Below are 12,944 nucleotides of genomic sequence, written 5' to 3'. Positions count from 1 at the left end.
GCGCGGCGCCGCACGCGCGGTGAGGGCAGGGCAGGGAAGGCGGCGGCTCGCGCCTCCCGCGCCCACCGGAGCGGGGGCACCCGGCGGGGCGGGGCCGCGGCACGACTGCACCAAGGTAAAGCGGGGAGGGGGGGGGGGAAGGCGGGCGTACACGCGAGGAGGGCGGAGGGAGGGGAGAGGCCGGAGGCGCGTGCGGTGGGCCGATCCTCCCCCCCCCCCTCTGCTTTGCGCGTTGGTTCCGCCCGGCTGCGGGGGCAAGGCCGCCCCGGCCGCCAGGGGGCGCAAGGACGCCCTGCACACCCGCAGCGCCCCCCTGTGGCCGCGCGGTTCCAGGCCGTGGGGGGCGGCAGCGCCATCTTGACAGTGGCAGCGGCTGTGGCGGCGCCCGGTGGGCAGCGCTCAGTGACCCACAGCGGTCTGTGACCCACAGCGGTCTGTGGCCCACAGCACTCTAAGTCCCCAGTGACCACGGTGCTCAATGTCCACAGGCCTTGGTGCCCACAGCGCTCAGTGCCCACAGCACTCACTGACCTACAGTGCTCAGTGCCCACAGTGCTCACTGACCCACAGGAGGAGAAGGAGCGTCTTAAGCTGTGCCAATGGTTTAGGTTGGACACGAGGAAGAACATCACAGAAAGGGTGATTAGAGGTGGGAATGGACTGCCCAGTTTGGTGCTGGAGTCACCGTCCCTGGAGGTGTTAAGGAAAGCCTGGACATGCTCTGGTTGACAGGGTGGTGTTTGGTCACACACTGGACTTGGTGGGCTCAGAGGTCTTTTCTAACTCTCCTGATTCACAGCCTTCCATGCCCACAGCCATGCTGTGGTTCTCAAATAGCAACTAAAAATCATGTCTATCAGTGAGTTTCATTGAGTGACCCTCAGAATTAAGCACGAAAAAGGTCAGGGAGGATTTTGTCTCTGCTAGCATTAATATTTATACCTGTTCTCAAGCTTGGGAGCTTTTCCAATGCTGGGAAATATTTCTATTCAGGCATTCAGTTGCATTTGGCTGGAAGCCAAGGTATGAATAAGGTGCATAAATCTATACTGGAGCTTGTGTCTATGTTGTTATATTTCTGTATGCTTCTATATTATATAAGCAAGGCCATCCAAGGATAGCTGAGAATTCATTTTCTCTGCTAAATTTCTCATTCTGCATTAAAATCTTTCTCTGCTTGTAAGTAATAGAGAACTAAACACACAGGAGAAGAAAATGGTATGAAAGCATGAACAACAGAGTTGGACAGGACTGGAGACACGTTCATACTGCTTTAGAGTTTACCTGGACACTGTGTGCTTTCCATGAGAAAGCTAAGAAATAAGTAAAGCAACTTTTTTCATTTCCCTTCCCCCTTCCCACAGTCCAAGTCAGGATTTCTGTTCTTCCTGAAGCTCCTGCAGCATGGAGGCACTCCCAGGGCAAGTCTGTATGTCCTACTAAAACCAGACAATGCCTTGACCACCTCAGACTAAGAGAAAGAAAACCCAGTGATCAAAAGCAACTAGTTAAGGGTTTCCACCTTCATTTATTCAAGTGAAAAAAAATTTGTAGAACCTTAATTTTGTGCAAATTGGCTTATTTGAACTGACATAGGAAACAGTGATAAAATCCATGTCCTTGCTTTTACTATTTAATTATATTCTCTTTGCATGCAGTTTGCTTTTTCTGATCAAAAGACTGCTCCATATGCAAAAGCAAGCTTAAAAGAGATCCAAGTTCAGTCAGAAATCTGAGGCACAGATAGAACAGCAGAGTTCCCATCCCAGTTGATGAACAATGTGAGTACAATGACTTAGGGAGTCTGGTTCAGAGGTGTTGATCAGGGTTTCAGATCACTTCAGTTTGCCAGCAGAAGGACACTGGCATGAGAAAATCCTAAACCCTGTGAAAGTCTCCGTGCTTTTAGATACCATTACTGAATATCTTGGTTCAGTAACTTCATTCTTTTTCATCAAATCTGCATATATTTATGATTGCAGCTTGTAGATGGAAAGAGTGAGAAATAAATCTTTGAGTCAAATTGATGGGAATGTCTGGAAATTTACAGGCTTGTGTCACTGGTAGAAATGAGGATGTAACACCATCATGGAAGAACATGATCTTTCATTCTAATAATTTTTCACCACGTGGAGATGGAATACTTTAGCTGTGATTGAGGTTTTTCTAGGATTTGGTTTTGTCTGAATCTTTAAAAAAAAGTTATGAATGTTCAATCAAGAATGAAAATCAAATGAAATTTTCATTTTGCCTGTACATACTGCAGCCACGCGTGGTCAGCGTTTGCAGGGTACTGTCACAGGCTACTGAGTCATTGATTTGAGTAAAAGAAGACAAAATTACTTTTGTGGAAACTAGATTTTGAAACTTAATATTGCTGGAAGGCATGTGACCTATCCAGCTATCACAGGAATCTATGACCCCTTCCCTGCCCCCTGTGCCACAGGAACTCATTGTCTCAGTTGTTGTCCCTCAAGGAAATGACAGCCCCAAATCCACTGCTGCCTTAGGAACCACAGACTCATTGTGGCAGACTTGCATGAAAGATGAATATGGATTACTGACCTCTGTGCTGTGGAGAGCTCTGAAAGGAATGATTGATTATCTGCTGCATTAGCATCAGGAGAGAGACTGCAGGTCACTTTTTAGCTAAGTGGCATCATTTAACTCCCTAAAAAAACCCCAGATATGTGAATTTTTCTGGATATCTTTAAATAAACATTATCCAGAGAGGGCATTTTAAAATAGGAGCTGTAGATTGGCATACAGGCTGGATTGTCTTATGGGCACATAGTATGAACATGGTGCTGTTCCCTACTCCAGTGTTGATACACCGTGGTCTGGAATGACATCATTTACTTCAGTAACAGGGATGTGAGCACAGCTTCATTTGGAAGGCAGTCAGCCCAGCACTTTGTCACTGTGTCTTTAGACTCCTTGCCAGTAGCAAACCAGCTGTCAAATAGAAGTTGTGTTGCTGCTAAATAAAACATTTTACATCTGAGAAGCTCAAAGCTGCCTTTTCAAATTATTTCATGCAGGGTTTTGTTCCCCACCTCCCCAGAGCAAACCCAGTTTCAGCACCACCCCTAGGTGTGTTTTACCAACATGTGCCCCAGTTAGCTGGGGTGTGAAAGAAGAGATCAATTGTTTTAAAATACCCTTTTTCCCCCATGGGTCTTCCTTTCAACCTTTATTTTCTAAAATCCTCTATGTACTCACTGTTGGCAGATTTTATGCTTAAAGTGAGTAGCTAATGCTTGATTTGAGAAGAAAGGATGAAATAAAATAGACTTACAACTTCACCAAAGGAGCTGTGCAGAGGAGGAGGATGCTGGACATGTGTTCCCAGGCAAGCATCCCCTGCTGGGAAGCAGCTGAGGTTTAGCTGCTCCTGGATCTGCAGTCAGTCTTGGTGCAGCCTGTCTGCTGTCCTAGCTGTGCTTTGACACTGCACTCTTGGGGTCATTGCACAGTGCAGTTGGCAGATTCCTTTTATTATTTTTATATGAACTTTTAGTTTAAATTCTAGACAAGCCTGCAAATATCAAAATAAGACTGGTGTTTCATTGATTATTCAGATTATTGAACAACCATCTAACAATCCAAAGGAATGTCTGTTTGTTTCCTGAAAGAAAAACCTACTGCATTTTATAGTCTAAGGGACTATTTTAATTAACAGTGAAAAAAGTTTGCACGTTCACCATGCACTAAGTCATCCAGTGCTCAAATCTCCTTAGGAGTTTAGGTACAATGGGATGTTTCAGGTGCTTGATTGATCAGAGGGAGGTGTGTGGGACCGGCTCTGCCCAGCACCCAGCAGGGCTCCTCTGGGAGGCAGCGCTCGGCTCCCTCCAAAGCCCGGATTCCAGCACTGGGTCCCAACTGCGACCTCCTCTCTTCCCCACTGACCTCTCCTGGTTTGCTCTGTGGCAGTGAACACCCGAAATTTGCTCAGCTGATACAATAGCCCTGTACTTTCTGACAGAAATGCCTGTGGTTAACCTCTGTGGGCTGCACACTGCAGTAAAATGAAGGGTGGTAGAAGTTAAACAATGGGTGTGACTACCACAAGATGGGTGTTAGTGGGAAAGTGGTGTAACATCCACTTAGCATTCCAGAGATGTGAAATATAATTATGATTTAAATGCCAAAGATGTAAGTTGAAAGATGAGTAAGTGCAAGGACATGAAAGCCTCCCTTATCTTCCTTTCTATCCCACTCAGAATCATTTTGCACACCCACAAAACTAATACAAGTGGTGTCACTTGATGAAATTGCACCTGATACATGACTTGTACCATCACTTACATTTCTGTCAGTGTGGGCACTGTTTATACCAAAGGAAAAATTCCAATCTCATTTACAACATTTTAAGTTTGAAGTAATTTTGCTCTCAGTGGAATTACTCCCTATTTATACTCCCACTCAGATCAGAATCTGACCCAGGCTTTGAATTTTGTCTTATTTGCTCTCATCCTCTCCTATCATAGACAGAAATCCTCAACCTGCAAAGGGCTCCTCATACCTTCATTTATGTATCTTTGCAGAAATGGCTTAGGAGCAGGTCTGTAATGATAAGAACTGTTCACTAAATGAGCCCTGGGAGCAGCTGGTTGCTGAGTAGAGATGAATAGCTGCTTAATGTCTTTTACATCATCCAGCCTATGTGGGAAGGAGAGCAGGAATGCAGAAGGGCAGCCCATGCCTACCTAGATGAGGGGCTACACAGTTCTGTAGCAATGCCAGCACAGAGGAGTAAAGGACAAAAGAGTAAGTTGTAGGTGGGGGAGGGGGAGCAACTAGTGGGGAAATAATTGTTGGTTCTAGACTTTTCAATAAAATCTTTCTAAACAGATTCTTGGTATGTCGAAAACCCAAGGGCAGCAGGTGTAGTCAGCTCTGACAAAGGGCATGCGCTGTCCCAGGCTGTCACTTTGGAAATTGTCTGATGCATAGATCACCATTGAAACCTGTATCTTAAACATTTTACCCCCAACATTGTTCCTTTTCTTTTCTCTATGGATTACATGAAAACCTAACCTGTTATCACCTTCTCAGAGGTGACACCTTCAGATAAAAGCAGAGGAGGGAAGTCAGGAGAGGCTCTAGGTGAGGCCAGGATTTGGGACTCTGCTTGTGCTAGGATAACCCTTGTAACTGAGCTGTTTCTTTTCTGTACAAAATATGCACCTAGCAGGGGGAAACAGTGATTTTTCAGATACTGGTACATCTGTGCCTTCGTGTCTGACTGATTTCACTGCCTGAAATGGAACTCTAGAGTGGATAAATTGAAGCACTTTCTCCAAACTGTTTGATGAGCTGGGACTACCTAGTTATATTATTGTGGAATTCATTTCCTAGAAATACTATAACCATTTACTAGAAGTACTTTCTGCTGTGTAGGAAGAATAATTTTCTGTCTGGGGGAAAAATATACGATTGGTTAAACATGTTAAAATACAAAACAAAAATGTTTGCTCTTAAGAATCAGACAAAAATAGTTCTTGAAACCATGAAAGGTCTTTAGATGACAGCAACAGTTAAGATAGGGCTAGGAATTTACAGTTCAGGATTTTTCATGAAAAAGAACCATGAGTCAAATCCTGTGTCAGGTTAGCATCTGTAATTCCACCTTTGGTGAGGGAAAGAGGGTCAGGAGCCACAGGAGGCTGGTTCTGGTCAGCCACTGTGCTGGAGGCAGCAGCTAAAGAACAGGACAGCCTGAGAGGCCTTTGGCTTTAGCCCCTCTTTTACAACCCAGAATTGCCACAGACTGCAGGGATTTGAGCCACAGCACACTGCCAAATGTTGGGTGCTGCATTAGGCAGCAGCTTTTCCTCATGGCCAAGGTGCTCCCTCCAGGGGAAGGTCAGGCTGGCTGAGTTCCTCTGCTCCAAGCTGTCCATTCCCAGCACACAGGTCTGATTGCAGGGTAGATTCACCCCCAGTAATTAGAGCTCCAGGTTGGCAAATGAATCCTGGTAGTCAGATAATGTCCTGTTCCTGACACTTGTTCCTCATTGCATCCATGTACTCACTTTGGCAGTGCTGCTGCACCTTCCTTTGGCACAGTGAGGTACCTCTCACAGCTGCACTGCCCCTTGAGCAGAAGTCATTGCTTCTGTTAATTTAATTCATGACTGAAATTTTGTCATCCAGAAGTGGATTTGTCTAAGGGATATTTGTGGTCTGTCATGAAATAGTGTAACCAGTTACATGATAAAATAGTCATTTACATAAAACAAGAATAAAATTTCATTCTTTCTTCTGACAAATAGTCTTCTCACACCTGGAGGCTGATTCAGTGGGCTCAGCAGGTTCACAGCTCTCTGAAAATCAAGCCATTCAGGAGTTTCCTAAATCCCAGTTAGTCTGCCTCTCCTGAGTGCTTAGATAAAATAGCTTTCATCACCTTTTCATCACCTCAAACTCCAGCTGAATCATTACTGCCATGGTATCACAAATAAACCTCTCAGCCCCTGGAGCCTATACAAGTTTTCAGCAATATTGTGGTGGTTTTGTCATGTATTTCATTCACAGATTTGCAAAGATAGGGTCAGCATTGGTACAACAATGTCTCGGGAAGGGGGATATGTAGAGTTTCGGTGACTTGCCCAATGTCTGTTGCAAAACATCAATGAAACAGAACCCAGGCATTCTTGTACCAGGCTTGATTCAGCAAAGCACTAAACCAAGTGCTTAACTTTGAGCAAGAGCTCAAGCTGTTTGAATGCAGATAGATTTAAGTATCTACATAAATACTTTGCTGGACTGAGTTTTCAACTTTCAACAGCTAATTATTGTCTACAGCTATTTCAGGGTTTTTTCATGTAGCTCAGCGTTATCTTTGGACAGCGGAATATTTTTAAACTAATTTAATGGTGTGAACAAATGTCCAAATACTCAAATTTCAGCACTGATTGGTTTGACCACAAACTCCAAAAAAACTCACTTCCTTTTCAAACCAGGACACTGGCCTTTTGGCAACTCAAATGTTCATGCATATGTTGGGGGATTTGTCTTGTCTTGTCCTTTTAGATGACACCAGCAACTCGACAAGAAGTCCTCGGCCTTTACCGCAAGGTTTTGCGAATAGCCAGAACCTGGCAGTCGGCATCAGGACAGACAGAGGAAACCATGAGGGAGAAGGAGTACATCAGAAATGAAGCCAGAACATTATTCCGAAAAAACAGAAACGTGAGTGTCCTCATGGTGCTGAATTTCCTAATTACTCTTGTCCTGCTGTTTGCACTCTGTGGTTGGATGCTAAGATAGGAATGTAAGGGTTGAGTTCCCAAAATTTTGTTCACCTTAAATGCTGGTGTATTTGGGTTACAGTTTAAATATCATCCCTGAGAAAACTCAAACCATTTCAGCTCTTCATTAACTACTGTAGAAGTCTAAAAGGTCTTTTTTCAGTAAAAAAGTGCCAAGAAAAAATTAAATTCCAAAGATACTGCTTGTGTAATTGAAGCAGCTTTTGATCTTTACAAGGTTAGCTAAGTGTATCATTACCCATGCAATGGCAAACAGAACTCAGCAGCTTCTTTTTTTCTTTTCAAAGCAGCAATTATTGGCACTTCTTTTAAAAGAAGCACTTTAATTTTTTTCTTAAGGAAGAAATTTCAAACCCTGGTAATCAAAGGCCCTTCTTGTAATTCAAGATCACAACACTTATTTATATCCCATATTGGTCTGGGATTAAATTGAAGTAATGCAAAATCAAAAAAATGAATTTAAGTCATAATTCACACCACATTTCTCACTTCAAAGAGAGTTTCTGGATAGCATGATAACAGAATGTACACCAAGCAGTGTCTTTCCTTTCTCCAATGGTGACCTTGCAGAGTGACAAACAGATGAGCGTGGTTTTTTCATAGATGTAGTGGTAGTTTACATGTGTTTTGTCTTTTTACAGAGAAAATACCATGTTTGGGTAAAAAACTCCTTCTGTAGCCTCAGTCCTGACAGCCTCTGGGCGTTAACATTCAGCACCATCAAGCCCAGAACTGCTGAGTCCAGGAAAATACCAATGATACCTTTTATGGGTGTGAAAATACAACTCATTGTATCCTTGAGTTTGCCAAAAGAAGCTAAGGAAAGCCACGTGCTGGGCATCATTTACACTTGGGCTTCCAATTGCTAATTACTGTACTCCCATAAAACACTTGTTTGTCTGATCATCCCAGGTAACAGATCCAAAGGTGATTAAGCAGTGCATAGAAGAATGTGAGGCAAGAATAGAAATTGGACTTCACTATAACATCCCCTACCCAAGACCTGTGAGTATAAATCACAAAGTCTTCACTGATACCTGCTGAGCTTTCCCTGCACCACAAAACCATCAGTTTCCATCACTCTCACTGCACTGCATTTTTAGATGAGCTGGCATTTAAATGTATGCTAAAGCAGAGCCAAATGTACATTGAGATAGATGTTCTCTATCTTTCACTGTAAATTGGGGAATTTCTTCTCAAAATAAGGAGTCAAAGCCTAAATGGAGTTGCATGAACTAAATCTCAAGGCCTCTGAGTATTTAGCCCACCAATGAATATAGAGAAACATGGTAATGGAATCAAATAATAGAAGAGAATGAGAGAATAAAGATACCTCGTTACATCTGCCATAGGTACAATAATTTTTACAGCCTACATTGCTGTTAACTGTTCTCCTGGTCACAAATCAGGCCTTATGAAATACCTCTCTGTGTTGCTGCTTCTTTTCTCTTCTTCCTACAGAAGAACATGTCCAAAATTACTGAAATGCTGGAATTTGCAGCAAAGTTTTCTACTGCACCATTCAATACAGTTTCCTCCCTGCCAGGTCACCTCTGTCAGTAATACTTTATGCTGCCTCCCATAGAGGCATCCTCTCTGCTCCTGTTGATGAGTAAGGGAACTGTTCACATCTACAGTTCCCTTATTAAGGCAATCATGGTCAAAATTAAATTGTATCTTTAGCAGATGCTTGCTTAGACTATGGTCACTGTTACCATCTGTTTCAGTATACAGAATAGCAATGCACAGCTGGCAAACAGTGTTCCTAGCAAGGGGCCTAAAATGTGTCCTCTGCAGTAATTTCAAAATCCCAAAGGATCTGCTCTCTCAGACAACTGGATGATTATTATTTTTCAGATTCTAGAAATCTCTACTGCTGCTTTAGTCAGTGCTTTTACTACTATTTGCACCTAAACACCCATCTTACAGGATGACAGCCTCAGCCACAGTAACACCTGACTGCTACCACCTACATTTTTCAGTCATTTCAGGGTTACAGCTGCATGATTCCCACTAACAGTCTTATGACACATAAAGACTTTGTCAATCAAAGGAAGAGTCTGTCACCTATTGCTCCTTCTGCTTATGGAGTCAATGACATTGATTGTACATTTTAATGTGCCATATATATATAATCATGACAGTAAAAAGGCAGCCTCTCAGTACATACAGTTTGGGGTTATTTTGTAACTTGTTAAGTAGGTATGAATAAATCACACAGTGATTCAAGACATTACTCAAGAATTTTTAGGGTTTCTAGTTCTTACTGTTCTGGAACATTGTCAGCAATCCTATTTCATCAGGTATCATTGCTGTGTGATACCAAACTGCAAAACAAAGTTACTAAGGCCTTACATAGATAGAATTTTATTAAGGCCTAAAATATATGGGATTTTAATAAACAGAACAACTAGTTCTGTTATAGTTACACCACCAATTAGTTCTGAAAATTACACCACTAATCACTCCTCAGAGAGTGCTCCTCCTAGAAATCTAATAACCTGGCTTGAGAAAATAGAGTTACCCTCTCCAAAGTGTGAAGAAATGATTTAAAACTCAGTGAAACTTAGTCTGTATTTTTCTTCCCAATATGCACCTAACTGGTGGGATTTTCTTTTCCAGATCCATCTGCCTCCCATGGGCCTTGCCCACAAACAAGGCCGTACATTGCGACACCAGGAAAAGTTAAGGAAGATTTCTAAGCCAATATATCTGAAATCTCATGATGAAGTTTCATAAGCCACCATTTAAGCTGTGGTGTGTAATCACATCCTTTAAACTGTGAACTGCAATCCAGGTGATTTGTGTGCACAACTGTGAATAGTGTGGTCACTTGCTCACACACTTCCTGAAGCCAAAAATCCAATTGATCCATTGTGTGTGATGGATAAGGTTGGTTTAGTATTTATTACATTTCAACCACTGACTTGTCAATAAAAGTAACACTTTTTAAGGAGTGAGCTGTGATACAAAGATTCTTTTGACATCAGGACAAACTGCAGTAGGATTTCAAACTCTGTTTATCTGTAACAGGGGTCTCTGTGCTCAGCTGTGACTCAGGACTGTGCCTTGTGTAAGGTCAGCCACAATCAAGGAAGTCTGGGACAGTCAAGAAGGCACAGTTCCTCCAGAGCTTCTGACTGCCAGTGGGAGTACAGTCACTGCACCATGCACCTGCTCTCCTTCCTGCCTGCTGTCCCTGGAGGAGAGCTCCAGTTTCACACTTCCCTTATGGGGAAGTTTTGTTTCTGGGCAGTAGAAAAGACACAGCAGAAGCGCCACTACTCCTTTGCAAACTGCAGAGGAGTGGCCTAGACTCTCTATGTCAGCTTTTTTCTCTCTTCCTTTGGAGAGGGTGTGGATATGAAATGCAAAGTTTGGAATGCTATTACACAACTCTGAGTAAAACATTCCAGTGTTGGGTTCCTCAGGTTCCCATGTATGGACTGGCTGAAAACTCTGCCTTCAGGGTATCACTATGGGAACAAGCTTAGGATGCTGTGGTGTCCTCACTGTGTGTTTTCACATGGTCAGCTTTTCAGCATATACAGCACACTGGCTTTCTCAACAATTATTTCAATTTTAGTGTTAGTTTTGAACTCTTACGTTATGGATTGAACCCCAACTTTAGTAAAAGAATGTATCTACAAGTCTCCTAAATTTGAGGGGTATTTCTGTTTGCCAGGTGCCTCATGAATAGAAGTAAAATGAAATTAATTTTCTTTTCGTGGCCTACCAGTTGTTTTGGCTCCTTTGCAGTCCTCTGACTTTACCAGGCTGTTGACATGTTCTCTTCAGGGAAGTTGGGGGAGTCTTCCATCCTTCAGGCTTGAAATACCAGTGAGACCAAGCTTGGACAAGAGCCACACTGTACTGGACACTACCTAAGCACAGTCCAGAACACTGAAAGGACAACCTATTCCAGCCTGACTTTAATAGTGGCTTAAAAAAAATAAAAAGGCAAATTTGACATGTGCATGTGTTTATGATTTCCTTTTAAAGTGGGAGAAATCAATGGAATCTCATTTCTGAGCTCACCAAGTCATTCAAAACTCTCCAAGCTCTAATAAACAATGACAAAGAAATATTGCTGTCTACCTGAAAAGTAAGTTAGAACTGGTCCTGTGCAGAACAGACTGACAGCCCCTCCCCAAAAAATGCACTTCTAAGAGGGAAAAAAGTACAAGCAGATGAGAAAGTATAAGAAAACAATGAGAAGAGTGAATCAGCATGACAGGCACTGGCTAGCCCAATTTCTCACTACCCTCTATGGCTCCAGTCCACAAAGGTCTCTATTCCCATATAATTATTTCCCGGGAATGCCTCATGTGGGGAGTAACAGGTAAAATGCCATTGTTCTGTCAGTGGAATATTTGCAAATTTACTGCTGCCAGGAAGACACAAAACAAAACTCCTTTAGCCCAGGGAAAAGGGAATTGCATTAAAAAAAGAAAAAAATATTAACATGATTGCACACACTGCTTAATTCTTCATTGAAAGAAGTCTAAATACAGACTAATCTGATATCCTAATTGTGATACACCAGTGGAGGGATGCATCAACTGAGCCCAGCCAAAATGTGCAGAGGCAAGGGGTTTGAATGGAAGCTTAAGCTCACTCTTTGTCATTAAACTATCATTTGAATCTTTTGACTTGCTGAAGTTGATGTGACTAATGAAGGTACTGATGCTCTGACACATCAGGTGAATAAACAGCCATGGAAATGAGCAGTCTCAATTTACTGTCTGTGTTACAGTCACAACTCTTTCCTAAGCACATACTGTAAGATGTAGATTATTTCCAAAGAACAGCCCTAAAATTACAGAAGATTTACACCAAATTGAAATAACAACAGGAGTTTGAGTTTACTTCTGAAGGAAAATGCAAAGAAGCAATTTTTAAAAGGTTAAAATACCCTCAAGTAACTCAAATGAGTATCCACTTTCTTAACTAAGAAACCAGCAAGTAGCAGCATCACATTATTTGAGGTGCCTTAAAATGCTAGACAGCCTAATAATTATTCAAAGGGTTTGAAAAATTATTAACTGGTGCTTCATCCTCATTACTCTCCATCACCAGAAGGCAAAAACTGAAATTTGTTAACACTTCAGGCTGTTCAGCTGAAGGAAGGATGAGATCAGCTCTTTTTTCAAGTCGAGAGAGCAAACCCTTTCTTTCATAGCCTCAGTTAGTCAGTATGGAAAGGAGAATCGAAATAGAGTCCTTTGATTTTGGAGATCAAACTGACCAATTACGATTTTGAGGGAGTTTCATAAAAAAATTCATCTGCAACTCAGTCCAGCAGGTAGGGAGACATCTCAGCTGGTACTCTTGTATTAGGAGCCAAGGCCCTTAAACTTCTGTCAAGAAGTATCCCAATGATTGCACAAGATGTCATTCCTGCACATTAATTTTACTTGCAAAAACAGGTTGTCCTAAAATGCCTCTGCTTTCTGCAGAATTTGTGATGCACTGGATTCACCCAGTCACAGTGTACACTCTGTCCTGTACTTGCTGAACCTTCTCTTACTCCCCTTCCAGTAAATACTGTCATTTTCCAATTTATCACCCTAGTCATCACCCTAGGAGATGCTTTAGAATAATTTACAAGAAAATGATGACATTAACTTTATATTCTTCAGAAATAAAAGTCCTGAGTCAGTT

At 42.3% G+C, this 12,944-nt stretch overlaps 1 protein-coding gene across 1 annotated transcript; it reads left to right on the top strand.

The window, feature by feature from the left end:
- The first annotated feature begins 15 nt into the window (after window positions 1–15).
- On the top strand, window positions 16–12,007 carry LYRM1 (LYR motif containing 1). The gene is made up of 4 exons (XM_036392131.2): window positions 16–115; window positions 7,042–7,200; window positions 8,193–8,285; window positions 9,903–12,007. Exons 2-4 carry the CDS (start codon window positions 7,042–7,044, stop codon window positions 10,017–10,019), a joined length of 369 nt encoding a protein of 122 aa, XP_036248024.1. The 5' UTR covers window positions 16–115; the 3' UTR covers window positions 10,020–12,007.
- The last annotated feature ends 937 nt before the right edge of the window (window positions 12,008–12,944 follow it).

Source organism: Molothrus ater, chromosome 16 (assembly GCF_012460135.2).
Source record: "Molothrus ater isolate BHLD 08-10-18 breed brown headed cowbird chromosome 16, BPBGC_Mater_1.1, whole genome shotgun sequence".
Classification (NCBI taxonomy): domain Eukaryota; kingdom Metazoa; phylum Chordata; class Aves; order Passeriformes; family Icteridae; genus Molothrus; species Molothrus ater.
Note: the sequence above shows the minus strand (reverse complement) of the source record. Positions and strands in the feature narration are given on the sequence as shown.

Excerpts from the sequence above, each read along its gene's own strand:
- LYRM1 (XM_036392131.2), top strand. The coding sequence starts at position 7,042 with ATGACACCAGCAACTCGACAAGAAGTCCTCGGCCTTTACCGCAAGGTT. Across the intron at positions 7,201-8,192 it reads TATTCCGAAAAAACAGAAAC|GTAACAGATCCAAAGGTGAT; the intron begins GTGAGTGTCCTC and ends TGATCATCCCAG. Across the intron at positions 8,286-9,902 it reads ACATCCCCTACCCAAGACCT|ATCCATCTGCCTCCCATGGG; the intron begins GTGAGTATAAAT and ends TTTCTTTTCCAG.